Below are 17,315 nucleotides of genomic sequence, written 5' to 3'. Positions count from 1 at the left end.
AAGTTAAATAATAAAAACAAAATCCTAATTTAGGTTTAATGAACTCACAGAAGGTTTAACGGCAGGTTACAAAGTCAAAAGTTGACCTTGATTTCTTTTACAGAACACAACAAAAGCCATTAAAAGCGAAGCTCCAATTAAGGTACCAGTTGAGGAACCGCTGTCCACCCAGTCCGAGCCTGAAGAAGCCGTTTCTCCAGCACATGTCCCCTCACCCAGCAGAGAGAAGTCCAGAAAGAAAAGCTCAAAACCCCCTAAACCCCCCAAGCCTCCCAAACCTTCAAAGACGCCCAAGCCTCCAAAGGTGCCAAAGGTCAAGGAAGGAGGAAAGAAGAAAGCAAAGTCAGCAAAGGAGTCATCACCACCTCCTAAACCCTCCAGTTTTGCTGCGCTGGAGTCCCATGCAAAGGACATTTTGAGTAAAATGGACCAGCCAAAAAAGCCTAAGGTGAGCATTTAGTTATGTTAGCACTTTTTTTTATAGAAATGATGGTTTCTAGTTTCATTGTAGGTCAACCATTCTGTATCTGATTATGCTATGAAATGTTCAGCTTCTGCCTGCAGGCAGCTGTAAAGTGTTAGCATATATAACTGGCTGCACAGCTTTCCCTGCTAGTATGCATTAACTGGTGCACATGCTAAACAGGCTTTTTTTTTTTAATCAAAGAAGTAAGTCTATGTCTACGTAAGGGTGGCCGTTGCTCGGTCATATACCAGGTCATTGTTTTTTAACTGCAGAGGTGTAACATAACATGTGTGAAAATGATTGTATGTATAAGCATTGAATTAAGATTTTATAGATTAGACATGTGATACACAGTTCAGCTAAACGCTTTCTGTAGTTCCACTTTCTGCCTTTGCAGGGCAGAACAGTTTCACCGATTGATCGTTCTGTTAAAATTATGTTTCTCTGTAATTGCTTTCATTTTCCAGGCTGTTAAGAATGTCCTGAGCATGTCTGAAAAGGAAATGTCAAAGCAGAACAATGTGGAAAAGTTTGATATCAGAGAGCAGAATAAAAACAAGACTGAAGCGAAATGGAAGTACAAGGTAAGTTTACCGGAGCTGTTATTTTAAACTAATGGTGGTGAAGACTTTTGCCTTGGCCTGCAACAGCCAATGCATTTGAAATTCTTTAGGCAATAAGCTATGAAGGTTACAAGTTGAGCAGCTGAATAGAAAAAATGCAGGACCATCCAACAATGATTTGAACACTTCACTTCAAAGCAATCAGCCAAAGTAATGATGCGGCCCAAGTCGCACATTTGAGGCCTGCACCTCATCAGGGCTTCTCCAGAAACGTCCGCCCTCCCAGAGTTTACCTAATGGAATTACGCCATGTCCATATCCAGTGCATTCCATCTAAGTATTTACATATGCCCCCATCTCCTTTTAAAAAAGCGTGTTGTATCGTTATTGAGAACAACAGGAGGAAGTTTTTAGCGGGGAGAAAAAAAAAGTGTAATTTTGGTGAACGGAAGACATTAGAGGGCTTTAGTTTCTTGGAAAATACAATGCCAAACTGCTGTGGAATGTATTAAACCCCTCCAAGGACCTCCATCCCACTGCTCGTTCACATCAGGCCAAACATTTACAGATGGGGAAGAGACCCCGTTAGACCTTTACCAAGGTCACTGACGACCACATCTTCACTTGTGATCACTGTTCATTTGTGAAAAGGCTCGCAGCTTCTCTGTTAGGTCTATAAAGCTCATCGGTGCCAATTAGAACGCGCACGGCAGTGTGAAATTTCTGTTTCAGATTATAGCGCGTAGGAAACAAAAACAGCTGAGGAGTGAATATTTGAAAATGTGAAAATGGATGTTCTTGGATTTCAGTTAATTACAGTGTGATCAGTGGGGACTTTCATGGCAGTCGTTCTGCATTCCTCTTTGTGGATTTGGTTTAGTGAAAATTGGGTCAGAAAATTTGACCTGTTGGGATTAACATCATGAGGTACTCACTCTTTTAACAGCAAGGTTTATTTTAAGAGTTGATGAAACAGTTAATGACAGTGTCTTTTCTTTTCTTTTTTTTAATTCTGATTGTTTAACAGGTTTCTTAAAGTACACAAGGACTGAGAATCTTTATGTGCCAAGTTTTAGATAATTTCTTCATTTAAACAATTACTTTTTAAGTTCCAGTTAGCCACATTTACATCGAAGTTTAAAAATGAAGGCATGAGACAGAGGCCACATTTCTATATCCTTTAACCTTCAGCTAGACTTTAAGGGCTAAAAATCAAAACAGTGAGCTAAGAGAGGCTCAGATGCTCTGTAGAACTGAGGGAACATAGCTATATGCAATTAATCTTTCCTTTGAAATAAAAGTACAGAGTAGGATTAAATTGGCATGAAGTGTTCTCATTAATGCAGTGAACCAGAAATAGTGGCACTAAGATATCTGTGATCCTCTCTGTTCTTTAACATAACGCTGATTACTTTTAGCTTCTCTGACATTATTTTCCTTGGAATGTTGCAGAATAGTAAACCCGATTCCCTGCTGAAAATGGAGGAGGAATGCAAATTTGACAGAACACTGCTGTCAAGCAATAAAGACAGATTCAGCTTTACTATGTCTCACAGGAAACTGCTGAGGTATGTATGGAATGGCTGCGATCGCCACGTAAATGTTCGACTTTAGGTCTTTGAAGAGACGAGCACGCCAGCTTTCTCATGTGGTGTATTTTGGTGATTGTAGAGCTATGTGGCTATCAGCAGCATATCCATTAGAGCTAATTCAAGGACTTCTCGCTGCGAGCGCCTGGCTGAGCCTCGTATCACTCCCTTATTGTCCTGCGGTTTCATTTTCAGCTCCAAGACCCTGAAACCTCAGACCAACTCAAGTGTTTTTGGATCATTACAAAACCTAAAAGAGGACAAAACCAAGCCAGTGATAGACGAGTATGAGTACGTCTCAGATGAAGGCGAGCTGAAGATTGACGAATTCCCCATCAGACGGAAAAAGAACACTGTTAAGAGAGATCTTTCCTGTGAGTATTTTGGGCTTATTTGGCTCGTGTTTCAGTTTGTTTAAATTATCAAGTTAGACTGGGCAATTTTCAGAGTATCAGCTTCAATGTGTATGTATCGAAAAGTGCCAAAAATTTACTCAGCGTTAGACTTTAAGTTGATATATTCTTGATCTGGTATTTCCTGTTCTAAATTACAAACATATTTAGGGGCATGTTTTAGCTATGTAAAATGATTTTTTAAGACAGATGCAATAAACAGTTTGGTTTATTTTTGTACATAAATAATGGCTAAAGCTGGGCTTTTGTTCAACCATTCTGATATTTCAGTTTTTGCTTAACATCTGGAAAAAAAAGCTTTGTTTGAGAGATTAAGAACTGTGACAACATCAGCCTACACGGCACAAAGCATCACTGCTGTTTTGATTGCTGACCTAACTGTAAAATGACTACTTTTTTAATGACATAATTATCAGATGAGCAACTAAATTTTCAGTAAAATTACAAAAAAGAAAAAAAATCTTGGCAATTCAAGTTGAATTACTTGCATTTACATAATGTATTGTTAAAGAAGAGCAAGCCCTGTTTTGTCACGAGTTAGGTACCTAGCAAGAAAAAAACACTGTGTATAGTATATACAGCTCGTTTGTGACTGTAGCTGAAGGAAATTCAACTAAAGACAAAGTATGAATGACAAAAGTGTCCACTTTAACTCTAAAAATCTCTAACTTGTGGTAGCACGAGTTACCACAGCTTTGTTGTTAGTCTTATTGGAAGACTAGTCTTAAAATGTTACTAATTCCGATGTTATGGTGTTGCTGATTGTTACATTTGTTTTTCCCTAGTTTTATCAGACATCAGAGAACCTATTCAGCCAGCCAAAAAAACAAAGTTTCAACCCTCGGTGACTAAGGTATGTATGACATCACCTGTATCTGCTATTCCCAAACGTTGGAACACTGAGGCCCAGCTTGAAAATCGTCAGCCTCCCACCTTTAATGAGAAAAATAATCAATACAAAATTAGGATTTAGTGCTTAAATTTTTGTTTAGGTTGATTCTCAATAAACATTTGTCCTTTTGCAAACTGCAGTAAGATGTAAGCTCCAGTTCTGCGCCTTTGTTTTATTATATATGATGACATTTTAAACTAAGCGTTAACATATGAACATCAGTATTTATGAGAAATTCAAACAGAATGAGAAAATGTAAAAATTAATATTTTATACTTATTTATTATTTGTAAAATAACTTTCACTGCCCACCTACAGTAAGTTCAAGGCCTGCTATGTGGTGATGAAGCATACTAATAATTCCAAAAAATAATACACACGACCTGTGTGGTGGAATCACTTTGGACAAACGCACACACTCGATAAATGTAAAGTTTTGCACTTAACAGAGAATTTAATGTTGTGGCGTTTTATCCATAAAACTTAAGCAGTTATGACGTTAATGTAATACATGAACAGACTGGGAAAAAATGCTGCAGTGCTCCTTTAACTCAGAGGCGGAGACTTCCTGTGCTGTGGAGCCACACACACTGATGAGAGAAATAGCTGTGGCATGAATGGAGGAAGAGGAAGAAAAAGCCTAGACCAGGTGCTCTTAAGTTTATTAATGAGAGGTCACTAGAAACCATATCACAGCCTTGATCTGCAGTTTCCCCGGATATTTCAGCTCAGGTCACACTTCTCCACAAATACTTTGCTGTTGTGATGCCATGCAACTCATTTAAATACATATTAAAATGAAAGATTATAAATAGATGTTAAAACTGAATTTTGTCTTTTTAATGAAAAAATTATATTTTTGAATTTAACAACATGTTTCAAAGAAGCTGGGACGAGAAAACAGAAGACTGAAAAAAGGAAAAAAAACATTTTAGCTCTAATGTGATTAATTAGGAACATTTTTATTTAATCACACTGGATATAGGTAAATATAATGACTCCATATTGTAGTGGTTCATACAACATGTGAACAGGTCTCCTGATTGATCCTGGGAGGAGACATGAAGCCATCCACTGGGAGCATTTGGTATAAAAACCTGTTAAATGAAATGTGTGTATACTATTCCTGCTGTGACAGAACCGTGCAAAGAAAGTAGCTTAAAAATTTCTGGTAAAATAGAAGATATGAAGAGGTTCATCATGATGAGGAGGACATTTGATTTAAGACTTCTTTTTGTGGTTCATGCAATTAATTATTGATTAAGAGAATATAAAATAATCTATGTAGCAAAGGGACAAGACTGAAAACCAGTGTTAGATTATCACTATCTGAAAGCCCTCAGGCAGCAAGGCTTTAAGAAAGAAGTTAAAAGACCCCCACACAAAGAAGAAATCAGAAACTCAGAAACTCTGCCTTCTTTTCTGTGTCTGAGCTCCAATAGACTAAAGTGGAAAGTGTTGCTCATGCTGCCTTCTGATGGCATGAGAAGCATGAGTGCACCTGTGAAGGCACCATTAATACTAAATGATATGTTCAGGTTTAATAAAACACATGCTGCCATTTAGGCGACAAAATATTCAGCCAAGGCCTTACATGTTTTAGCAAGACAGCATCAAACTACTTACTATACACATTCCAATAGTACAGAACCACAGAAGAAGAGCCCTGATGCTAAAGTGGCTGGGTGACAGTCCACATGTGTCCCCCACTAACAATTAGCATTTCATGAAATGATGTCAAAAGATGTTGTAATTTAACACTAAAGCAACTGGTGTCGTCCTAAATCTCTGTAGTGTTGTACAAAGAAAGTTGAAATTTAAAAAAATGCCCCATCACAACTAAAAAAGCACGTCGGCATTAAAATACGCCTAAAAGAGCTGTTAGAAAAACTGTCACTGTTAACATTAAAATTTGTTTTTTTTTTATACACAAATCTATTCTTTGAAACGAGGTTGTAGTTCCATACTGGATTAGCAGATGGAAAAAGTGGGCAAATATCCCAGGGGTCCAGTCCTGAGGGGCTGCAAGTGCCCTACATTTGCTAAGAGTGTCTTTGTGTGGGGTAAGGTTAGTAAATGAGAATGTAGTCAACAGCAGAAGAATCAAATATCAATATTGCCTGTTTTTGCATCGTTCTAAAAACATTTATGTTAAAGTGAATAACTAAAAAGGGGGTTGACGGGGGCAGACGGCTCATTTCTGCTCTGGGGCCTCCTACTGAGACTTTCTGGCGGCAGTCCTATGATAAACAGTGAGACTGCAGTAAAGAAGCCATTACAAGAAAAGCGAACATGGATTTTCCTTTTTTTGCCAGAAAAGAAAAGAAACTTGAAGTCTCTCTCATATCTCTTTCCTGTACGTTCACTTCCTTCAACACCAGAGCACGGACTCCTCAGATGAAGAGACGCTGCACATAGACACAGAGGCCAAGCCTGAGGTCAAAAGTCGCAATTCCAAGGTGAAGAAAAAGAGCGGCAGCGCCGCAGGAATTCTGGACCTGCTGCAGGCCAGCAAGCAAGTGGGTGGGATCGACTACGGCACCAACAGGTAGACTAACCTAACCCCGATGTCAGTTTTCTGCTGCATTCCCATCAACACCAACAGAACTTGGACTTCTAAACTCATTTGAGTTAGAGTACATGCGCAGCATTAATCTCTAAATGGCTCCCGCTGGACCCCCTTTTCCTTCAGTAAATGAATTTTAGCTCTTCTTAATGGACCGAGGCACTGACAAACAAATGGCCTACTCAGCGGCGACGTAATTGGATGAAAAAGCTGAATTTTACAGCTTCGCTCAGAGCTGAAAAATCAGCTAGCGGCTGGAGCAACAGTTTACACCGATTCTGTCAGCAGTTTGTGTTAAGTCAGTGTTTGTTTCATCCCGTGTTAATCTATCAAACGCTGCGTGGCTCCAGGCTCTTCCCTTTGCCTTTTGCTGTTTGCGAGCTCTTGATGGTCTATTTCCACCACACTGAAAGCTACAAATGAGCAATGAAAGAAAGAAAGAAAACATTGATGAAATATGTTAATTTCTCACATCGTTGGTGCTTTGAAGAGGGATTGAAGCTTCATTATAGCGGTGTGTGATAGTCGCTTTGTTTCTTGTGGCAGCTCAGCAGGTGATAGCTTAATAGGTGTGTGGATTCATTTTGGGAGCGATGTCTTAAAGAGGATATTTGTTTTTGACAGTTTTCCTTCCTCTTCCTTGTTCCACTGAGGCACAGTTTGTAATCTAGCTTACACTGAGATATGGTTCAGAGCCTTCTTCAGTTCTTTCTTTCTTTCTTTGACCTCTGCCAGCGTGTTGACCACCATGTAATGGCTGTGTTGTTGTGTATTTCTTATTGACATACTTACAGTCAGCCACCTGCATCTCCCAGCACACAGGAGGCCATTCAGGGCATGCTGTCCATGGCCAACCTGTCGTCTTCAGAGAGCTTGCAGCAGCCGTGGAGTAACAGCCAGGCCAAAAACAACGGCCAGTCGAAGAACAACTCGCACAGCTCGCAGGCTGGCAAGAAGGCCGGCAGAGGAGGAGGCGGAGGCGGAAACAACAGCAAGCGGTCGACTAAACGTCTCCCAAAGAAACCCAGGAAGAGCAGCAGTATTGAGAGTCTAGATTATGACGACGACCAAGATCACATGGATGCGTGTTTCAAGGACTCGGATTACGGTAAGCGACAAATGCCAACTTGTTGTTGTTTCCTTATTTTCCTGTCATCGTGGGCAGGGTGGGGTAACGGCGGTAACGAGTGTCATTTTTCCATGATACTGGTGCTGGTCAAGTTCCAAAGCATTCCCTGTTTTGCCCTATTGTACCCAGGTTATGTTTTTTTCAGCTACAGTGTACTTTATGAATTTATAAGTCACACCTACCTATTGTCTGTGTGCCTGGGCAGAACCACAGGAAACCAAAAGAAAATGCTGAAAATGAGACAAAAACACGAACCGAAAAGATAGAGTGTGTTTTTGGATGGCTGTCTTTCTAAGCTTAGACCATCAGAGTGATGAAACTGTGTAAACATTTTATATGCTGGAGTCTTGGGATTGCATTAATCTTAAAAATGTCTCCAAAAAAACATGTATGTTTATGTGTGCTCCTCCCCCTACACACAGAGTGGAGCAGGAAGCAGTCACTCTAACAGAAAACACCTTTTAACCAAAATATTAAAACAGCTCATCCAAATAACCTCTCACTCAGCGCTACACCCGATTACACCCACCAGGTTTGAAGGGCGTAGGATGAATGACTTTGGAGAGCAGACGTAAAGAGATTTCTCTAATTAGAAGTGGGATAATTTTAATTATGGTAAAACATTCTTGTAACCAGGATCAGGAATGGAAATGTGTATCAGGATGTTGTCATTGCGTCTGTTAGCTTCAAAGAGATGGTTTGTGTACTTAATCTAACAAAATGTAAACAACTATACGCTTTAAAAACAAGCTTCATGAAGGTTTGTACGGGAACTGTTCTGTTATTCACCTTCATATTAATGCACCAATAATTGTCTTTAAGCATTGCATGAAAAGTAGCTCCACACAAGAGACTGAGAATTGCTTTGAACTGAATGACTGTTTAGCTAAGTGGAAAAACAGATATTGAGACCTTTTGACAAAATGAAAAATATAATCCTACTTTAGTTTTGATACAAAGGATTTAGAATCAGAAGATCCTAAAAGTAACTAAAGTAAAGGCACGGTGACTGTGTTCACAGACAGTAACCTGTGCAATTATTTCAGTGAGAGAATCACATCCATTTTTACTGCAGAGCTCCCCGAGAGCCTGAAGATCAAAGATATCAGCACTGATTTCTTCACATTATCAGACTCTTTTGATGACACACGATGACATCGTCAAAGGCTTTACATTCAGGAACATTATTCTGAAATTGTTCAGCTATTTGAAGATGCAGTTTTTTGCAGATTGGTGAACCTCTGCCCTTTTTTACCATCAAGGAGCTCTGCCTCTACAAGGTGCTCTTTGTTAGACCCAATCTGCCAATTTTAGGATGTGTCCATGGCATCAAAACCAGTTGAACAGTTTTAATAGTGCAATCCTTAATCAGTTTGAAACATTTTTTGTAGGATTTGTTGGAAAAACTAAAAATGAAAAGACATGCTCCCTCACTGAGATTTCTCACGTTTTGCTGTTTCTAAATGCATAAATCTTGTCTTTTTATATTTTATAATTTATATTTATTTGGGTCTTAAAGGACCTTAAAACACTTACTTCATTTTTGTTACATTATTATTTTTATATTTTTTTTTAAATTGCAGTACTTTTAGTGGTTCGCTATTATTTTATTGCGCTTTTTTGTTTCGTTTTGTTTTTTACATCAATAAAGTTGAATGTGCAGGAGGGCTGATTTATTCAAAAACTAAAAACAGTGCAGATGATCTGAGCTCTGTGAGTTCAGTCTGGTGTCATTTTTCAAGCGCATGAATGAGAAAATAATGTATCTGCCATGTCTGATCCTCACTACTGCTAACAGGTGCTTTAAAAACAAATTGGCCCCTCATGTATCTGCTTGTGGGGCTTAATTTCTCAGTTTGGCCTTGAACTTTTCATTACGTGTACGTGACACGGGCTTATGTTTACTTTTCGTGCGTCTCTTTGTTTTTTTTGCTCCAGTTTATCTTTTTTTTCCTGCAAAATGCTTTCCCTGTGAAGCCCATCCAAACACAGCTGTTTGGAGCCTCCTAGCTTGTTAATAAGCGATTAACACGCGTTCCAAACTGTTATTTTACAAGCTTTTTGAACTTCTAATTGGTCCAATTAGTTGTTCTTAGCACGAACATTCTCGCTCTGAAATCCCGAAGCTTCTCCCACAGACTGGCACTCTGCTCTGCTTTTATAAACAGGTCATTTTTTATCTTGATCATCCAATTATCAGATATTAAAAGGTCTAGATTGGAATGGCTGCACTGTGAACCGACAGTCAACAGCTGCTTTGCAGCTGCAGCGCATGCTGCCACCTCCTCCGTTTTACAGAAAATTGAAGTAATTGCATCTTTTCTTTGCATCTTCTCAGCAATGAGTTAACATGCATGACATGTGAGTAATCTGTTCCACGTTTCGATTTTAGTTTACCCCTCGCTGGAGTCCGAAGAGGATAATCCTGTGTTCAAATCGAGATCAAAGAAACGGAAAAGCAGCGACGACACTCCGTACAGCCCCACAGGTGAACACTGGCATTGTTTAAGAAGCATCTTGGCTTCAGAGTTTTATGAAAGAAATATGTTCTAAACCCCAATATGGATGTCCTGGCAGCCCGCGTAGGACCATCAGTTCCCCGACACGAGCGGCCAGCCAGAGATGGAGCCCGGGTGGCGTCCATAGAAACAGGCCTGGCTGCGGCTGCAGCAAAGCTTTCCCACCAGGTAAATTACTTACACTGTATTCTTACACAACAGTAGATATTTCTGATCATTTTGCTCAAACAAAAAATGATGTGTCAAAAGGAGGAACAACAAAAAACCAAGAAGAAGAAGAAAAGCACCAAAAAGAAGGCGCTAGTAATAGAGGAGCCCCCGAAAATCTCTCAGGACAGTAGCTCGCCGGAGCACAATCTGGACTCCCAGGACGGCAGCCTGACAGACCACGAGTTCAACACTGGAACGGTCAAGTCACCGGGAGGGCCGCAGCCCATGGCACCGGGGGTCTTCCTCAGCCAGAGACGGCCGTCCATGTCCTCTCCCAACAGCACCAACTCCACAAGCACCAACAGCAGCGGCATGACGAAGGGTGACCGTGTGGGCTCAGCAGACGCCAAAGGTGAGCACGTGTACAGAGTGTGCAGAAGAAAATACACAACGGATGGTCCGTCATCCTCAGAGCAACTGTCACTGGTTGTTGGTCATGCAGAAACAAGACAGAACTTTGTGCCTCACAGAGATGACTTGTAAATATATTTCCCTTTAAACCATTGCAGTGTATATTATGAGCGATTTAACGCCAATGTAACAGTGTGTTTCCGAGAGAGGAAAAAAGGAAAAGCATAATAGGTCCCCTTTAAGCACAGGCACGGCTATTTGTTCATTAGAAAATTTCAAATGCTGCGTGTAAAGTCTTTAAAGCTTTAGTAATCTGTGGGATTAAGATTTCACTTCCCGTGAATAAATTTGAATCACTCGCCTTCTTTACACAGAGATTCTTGTAGCAGCTTTTCAGTAATGGAGCAGTAATGAATGAATATCTAATGGCTTTTAAATTGAGCAGTTTTTCAAGGAAATGAATGTTTTCCATCTTGCCAAATGAAAGTTCTTTCCAGGATTTTTTTTTTTTAGAATTTCTAAAGCTTCATCTGGACTAGTAATCAATAATAATTAGCAAATAACAGTTTGGTTTGGCGGCCGCTGCTCTTTGAGCATGCAAAGTGCAACGCTATTGTAATGAGAGACAGTTGTGTGAACTGTTGTGAACTGCGAATGATGGATACTTAGTGGGAGTGACTCCCTCCTCCAGGAAATGCGTCTCACTTAAAGGTTTTCTAGGGATCGTTTTAGGTTGCTTCTAGTTAATGCATTGCTTTTTAATTTACATTTGCATGTGGTTCTTCCCGCCAGTATTGAAATGACATTTAGACATGTTATTTAACAGAATTTTAAACGATCTGTCTTCTTCCCCTCTGCTGGCCACAACACAACATGCTATAATTTGGCATTAACTTTTAAAAGTGCCCATTTTGTCAGAAATAGCAGGCGCACTGGCATTAACTAAAATTAGCCAGAAGAATGATGCCAAAGCACAAACAGTCTCTCTGCTGCAAATCCCACTTGTTGTTTACTGTAGTTATCCCCTCGTGGCCAAAGTCCCATTCAGCCAAGTTTGGCTTCATTAGACACACTTTACACAGCAGCGAGCTGCATGATCTTAGTTTGCATGCTGCCTAATGTTACTAGCAAAGTAGTAATATTACAAATGCAAATGCTTATATAGCACTTTTCTACTCTACCTGAGCACTCAGTAAAACTAGTCTCATTCATGCAGGCACTTTGTGCTACGCTTTGTGTCTAACAAGCATCAGAGAACAGCTTGGGGTCAGTGTCTTGTCAAGTATAGTTGGTATGTAGACTGCAGCAGCCAGAGGTAAAGTCAATGATGACCTGCTTTACCTCCTGAGCTACAGCCACTCCTGTGTGTTTAACGGTTATAATGTTTAATATAATACAAACATGACATTAGTGATTGACTCCATTACTAACCCACATGTGGTCTTTTGCTGCTGTAACCATCTGTTTCAAGGTTTGACATGGCGTGGGTTCAGAGATGCTCTTCTGCTTACCTTTCCTGTAGTGAGTGGTTATTTGAGTTGCTGCTGCTGTCCTGTCCGCTCAGAGCAGTCTGGCCATTCTGACCTCTGCCCTTAACAAGGCATTATTATCAGTATAATTGTAGGGTCTTTACCGTCAAATATAAAGCGTCTGGAAGCGATTGTGGTTGTGATCTGGCGCTATTGAAATAAGATTGAACTGAATTGCATTTTCACCCGGAGAACTGCCACTAACTGGATAGTTTCTCTGTTTTGAGCCATTCTGTGTGAACCCTAGTGATGGTTGTATGCTTGTGAGGGAAAATCCCAGTAGGTCAGCAGTTTCTCAGACCAGTCAATTCAGAGGCACTTAAATCACCTTTCTTTCCCCTTTCTATTTGGACTGAACTTCAAAAGGTCATGTGGTGACATGTGACTGTGTAATTAGATATTTGTCTTTCGTAGCTGGACCAGACATTCCTAACAAAGTATGCGGTGAGCGTAAGTCTTTCCACTGTCTGTTAGACACAAGCAAAAGTCTGGTACAACATGTTCAGACACTGTTGATGAAAAATCACAATCTTCCTGTTAAAAGGGAGTTTTTCCTTCCCACTGTCGCCAAAGTGCTTGCTCATAGGGGGTCATATGATTGTTGTATGTATTATTGTAGGGTCTACCTTACAATATAAAGCGCCTTGAGGTGCTGTTGTTGTGATTTGGTGCTGTATAAATAAAACGGAATTGAATTGAAAAAAAAAAGTTGCCCTGTGGGGCTCCTGACCACCGTTGGGTATGAGTATGTTAAACATGTTTTTGCTATTAGGCCAATGAACATGTTAATGTTCCAGCATAAAGGCCACTAAGCTAGCAAATATTGGTGCGAACATGTCAGGATGTATTACTTTGTTACACTTTTGGAAAAAAACCAAAATGTTGTAAGCTGGCTCGGCATCTTACCTCTTGTCTTTTCTTGTCTTTCCTGCAGCTAAGCGGCTAAAGAAAGGCATGGCAACAGCCAAACAGAGACTTGGAAAGATTTTAAAGATTCATCGAAATGGAAAGCTCCTTCTGTAGCATGCAGCGGACTGTCGTAGGACTGGGAATTCACGAGCTGGGTCCCATCCCAACCTCACCCCCCCCCCGTTCACCGATTAAAGCCAACGACGTGGAAAAGAGATAAAAGACTGAAACGAGATGGGAGAAGAAGAAAATCATGCATTTTTGAATTTCTAAGAAGAACATCAGTCAAATAGGTTTTTGCCTCTACTTATACTTTATAACTTTCAGATATTAAAAGTGTACAGAACCTACTATAAATATTTTTTAAGAGAACATGTCTCATTTTACTACAGCTGTGAGTTTATCAGGGGTTGCTAAAACATGAAGTAGAATTACATTGCAGTCATTCCAAGATTTGTGAAAGTATCCCTTGCATGTATTCAGTTGCATGTGCGCTTGGGTCAGGGTTTTTTTTGTTTGTTTGTTGGTTTGTTTGTTTTTGAGGGTGGGGGTTATTTCCTACTAAATGGATGCGGCTTATCATTGCCACGCTTGATTGAACTGGGAAAATTCACCTCCTCCTTTCCCAACGTCCTCGTGTTTGATTAGAATCGATTAGCGTGCGTCTCTGTCGGCAGGAACCTTTGTTCGTTTGTGCCGAGCCGTGGATCGCAAATGAGGAGCGACTATAAAGCACAAAAAGCAAATTGCGGGCAGCGCCGTCCAGATGTTTGTCAAAGCGAACGCAGTCAGACGGAGGAGGATCGGCCATAGGATTACTGACACGGGACCTGCCGCTGATGATAAGCCTCATCCACGTCACGTCTGCAGTTACATGGGGATACTTTCTCTCTTCTTTTGCTTTCCCAGGCAGCACCGACAACATAGGCGCATCTCTGCATTTTTATAGCTTCACACATCACAGTATATAGAATGTAGCTTGTACATAGCCTTTTAAATTACTACTTTTTGTATCCTTTCCCCTTAAGGCTTCATTCAGCATTTTTACCGGTTTTGCTAATAAGAATAAATGAATAAAAGTATATATATGGATATACACTATAGTCCTAATTTTTATTTGTATTTTTTTTTTAATAACAGAGGTTCACTTTTATTATTATTAGTATTATGTTGTCATTAGACGTAAAGGTGTTGCCTGGAAAACAATCGAAGACACGATACATTTTATTGTCATATGGCCTTACATACACAAAGCTAATTGTATTGTGATTCTGTCTGAACGAGAGACGAAGCTTTGAGGGAAAATTACATAAAAGGATAAAAAAAGCAACACTTAAAGTTTCTATGACCAGCCTCTTGTTCGAGTTCTAGTATCCTGAAGGGTTTTGGAGTTATTTTACTAGCACCTTGTGAAGTGTTTATGTGTCAGTGATGTAATTTATTAATGTTTGTAGCTTTTTTATACTTGTACAATTCTAAAGAGTTTTTGTTTTCTTTTGTTTTTGAATATTTCATCAAGTTGTGAATTTACCCTTTACTTTTTGTTGCTTTCTTTTTTAGGCGTTTGTGTATTTGGGGGGCACCACGAACATTTGACACACTAGAACCTACGTTGGCAAACTTTTTTATCTACATCCTGTCTCCAACCATTTCCAATGTGACATGATTATCATTACTATTGTTAATATTATAGTTCGAAGCAGCTGCGTCCACACCTCCATCACACCTTGGGTTGTGTTTTTTTTTTCACATTATTTTGGTCAGGACATTTTAGACATGGTCTCAGTGTTCTCTGCTTTCGTCTCCGAAACGCTCTGATCAAACACACTTTTCAGGTTTTTATTTTGTACAATACGTGTGTTGCTTTGTTGTGGTTTATTTTTGTATGTCCGACCTATTAAATGCATCCACTGTGCCAGGACAGTGAATGATACCTGTTGTAGCTGTCTTCCCTTACTGTTCTTCACAGTACTACCAAGTATTTACAATCCTTTTTGACCTGAAATATATTTTTCTGTATTTAGACGATTCTGTTGGAGATCATAGCTCACTTTTCTAAGACATGGAGAAATGGCAAATTCAACTCCGAGGAACAAACATATTGTTGTTGAATGATATGATTGTCCGCCTTGTTTACTTTTGCAATACAGTTACTGTGGAAAACCTACTTTGTAATGTGTTCCTGTCCCACCTGCGTTGTGACAGTTTGTGTGGTGAACACTAAACATGGTTTCTTTTTGCTTTCCTGCTTGACACTGTCCTGCTTAAAAGTCAAATCCAGCACTACGCACATCATCGATTACTTTTTTAACGACTCTTGGACTCCTCCCACAGCTCTAGCCAAGTCATTAATTAAAACCAGGCCAAAGTCAACACCATTAAAACTGTATTAACTTAAAAAGCGCTCCAAAGCAGTCCGACTTTTTTCACAGCAGGTGTGGCTGCGGTTAAATGTACTGTGCGCAAGAAGTGAAGACGCAGAATGTGCTCAGTGAAGAGAGCTACATCAAACTTTTACTGCCTCGCGAGGTTTGATGTTGTTCTTAAATCTGCAGTCAGACAGCCGGCGTCAAGAGTGGAGCAACAGCGAGTCTGTGCCACTAGATGGAGTCAAAAAATGTGTCTATGGAGAGGAAGCTTTCAAATCCAGCACATGGAGAAATACAAGAAATAGGTGCAGATTTTTACCAGCAGAGAGGATGTTAGTAAAAATGGTTACGTTAATTACTCTTCAGGGTAGAGCTGCATTGACAATAAGCTTAATATATATATTAAAAAATCCAATATTCATATTGTGCCAGTAAGGCAGATGTGATAATGAGTGCAATTATGTAATTTTTAAAAAATATGTTTTTGTATTTTCCAAATTATAGAATATATATACAGTTAACAAAAGGTCTAGATAATTCAGAATGATAGGATTATTGATGCAATAATACTATTGTAGAATTAAAGAAATCTGAAAATCTTTATATATATATATATACATATATATATAAACTACAACTTAAAAGTAAGTAGAATTCTTAAACTGAGTAAAGGTCAGTAAAAATACTAGAAAAATATTGGCTGTTAGTTGATGTGATCGCTGTGGACTTTGGCCTGGTTTTGTTTTAAGAATAAATTTGCACTGTTAAACAGAAAAGTAACTAAAACAGTCAAGTACATGTAGTGGAGTAAAATTACTGATAGATTACCATGGAAAAATGAAGTATTCAAATAAAAACACAGCAGTGATAATTGGCAGACGACAGGATGTGCCTCGGTGTCATCTGAAGGCTTCACCATTCAAGGTAAACATTTGTCATTTTTCATTTCACATTTCGCTGACAGTGGGGTTTTGTTTTTGCATGCTGTACAGTTTTTACATTTTCTCATTTTTTAACTGTGTTGAAAACATTTGCTGACAGCACCAGATCCTATCTTTGGATTCTCACCGTAAAAATTCTGCACCAAACTTCATATTAACCAAATTTTTCTCACCGAGAAGGAAAGAAAGCCGATCTCAAAGAGAAGGAGCGACTTAAACATGAATGAAGACATCATAAGAAAATTAATCAGCACATTTAAAACAAGCGTCTCCAACAAAAATAAGTCAATGGACTCTTCATTTGCGTAATTACACACTGATTGCAGTAATAGGAAAGTTGGGCCTTCGTACGTTGTGTCGCTTCTTTCCTGCCGTTTTAAGCCTGGACTAATAGCACATCTGGACACAATTGATTTAATCAAAATTAAACCTGCAGTGATCTTCATGGGAATCTGCATTTCCCCACACTGGTGTTTTATTGAATTTGTCCATTAGATTTGTGTGTATGTGTGTGTGTGTGTGTGTGTGTGTGTGTGAGAGAGAGAGAGAGAAGGAGATCTGTGGGTGTAGCGAAGCAAGGCGGCTGTTAAAGGTCGTGACCCCGTTTCCACCCTGGTTAGCATCAAAGTGAGTTGTTATTGTTAGCTAATTGTTAACACAAAAATGCCAAAGTGCTCTGACAAATGAAAGCATCTCATGCACAGTTTGTCCTCTCAGGATCTTTTTCGCACACGGGAGGAGAAGAAACTGCTGCGCCGCCGAGCATCATCAGCCCGCTGATTACGGGCCACAGCTACACACACGACAGGGCAACAAGTTGACTTTATCATTAGGTTTTTCAAATGATTGTTTACCTGCAGTGATTATTT

At 39.6% G+C, this 17,315-nt stretch overlaps 1 protein-coding gene across 2 annotated transcripts in view; it reads left to right on the top strand.

Moving 5' to 3' along the window:
- Positions 1-15,069, top strand: part of phf2 (PHD finger protein 2) — a 38,376-nt gene extending 23,307 nt beyond the window's left edge. The window contains exons 12-22 of one of the 2 annotated variants that reach the window (XM_063474861.1): positions 104-448; positions 934-1,050; positions 2,482-2,597; positions 2,814-2,992; positions 3,817-3,884; positions 6,305-6,471; positions 7,305-7,597; positions 10,011-10,106; positions 10,196-10,305; positions 10,387-10,699; positions 13,162-15,069. In XM_063474861.1, coding sequence (XP_063330931.1) covers positions 104-448; positions 934-1,050; positions 2,482-2,597; positions 2,814-2,992; positions 3,817-3,884; positions 6,305-6,471; positions 7,305-7,597; positions 10,011-10,106; positions 10,196-10,305; positions 10,387-10,699; positions 13,162-13,250 — 1,893 coding nt within the window. In that variant the 3' untranslated portion in view covers positions 13,251-15,069. Of the gene's footprint in view, positions 1-103; positions 449-933; positions 1,051-2,481; positions 2,598-2,813; positions 2,993-3,816; positions 3,885-6,304; positions 6,472-7,283; positions 7,598-10,010; positions 10,107-10,195; positions 10,306-10,386; positions 10,700-13,161 lie in introns of both variants that reach the window. The other variant, XM_063474860.1, reaches the window with a different exon arrangement.
- Positions 15,070-17,315: the final 2,246 nt, after the last annotated feature.

The sequence above is a fragment of the Pelmatolapia mariae genome, linkage group LG5, assembly GCF_036321145.2.
Source record: "Pelmatolapia mariae isolate MD_Pm_ZW linkage group LG5, Pm_UMD_F_2, whole genome shotgun sequence".
NCBI classification, from domain to species: domain Eukaryota; kingdom Metazoa; phylum Chordata; class Actinopteri; order Cichliformes; family Cichlidae; genus Pelmatolapia; species Pelmatolapia mariae.
The sequence above is the reverse complement of the archived record's forward strand: the minus strand, read 5'-3'. Positions and strand labels throughout refer to the sequence as shown.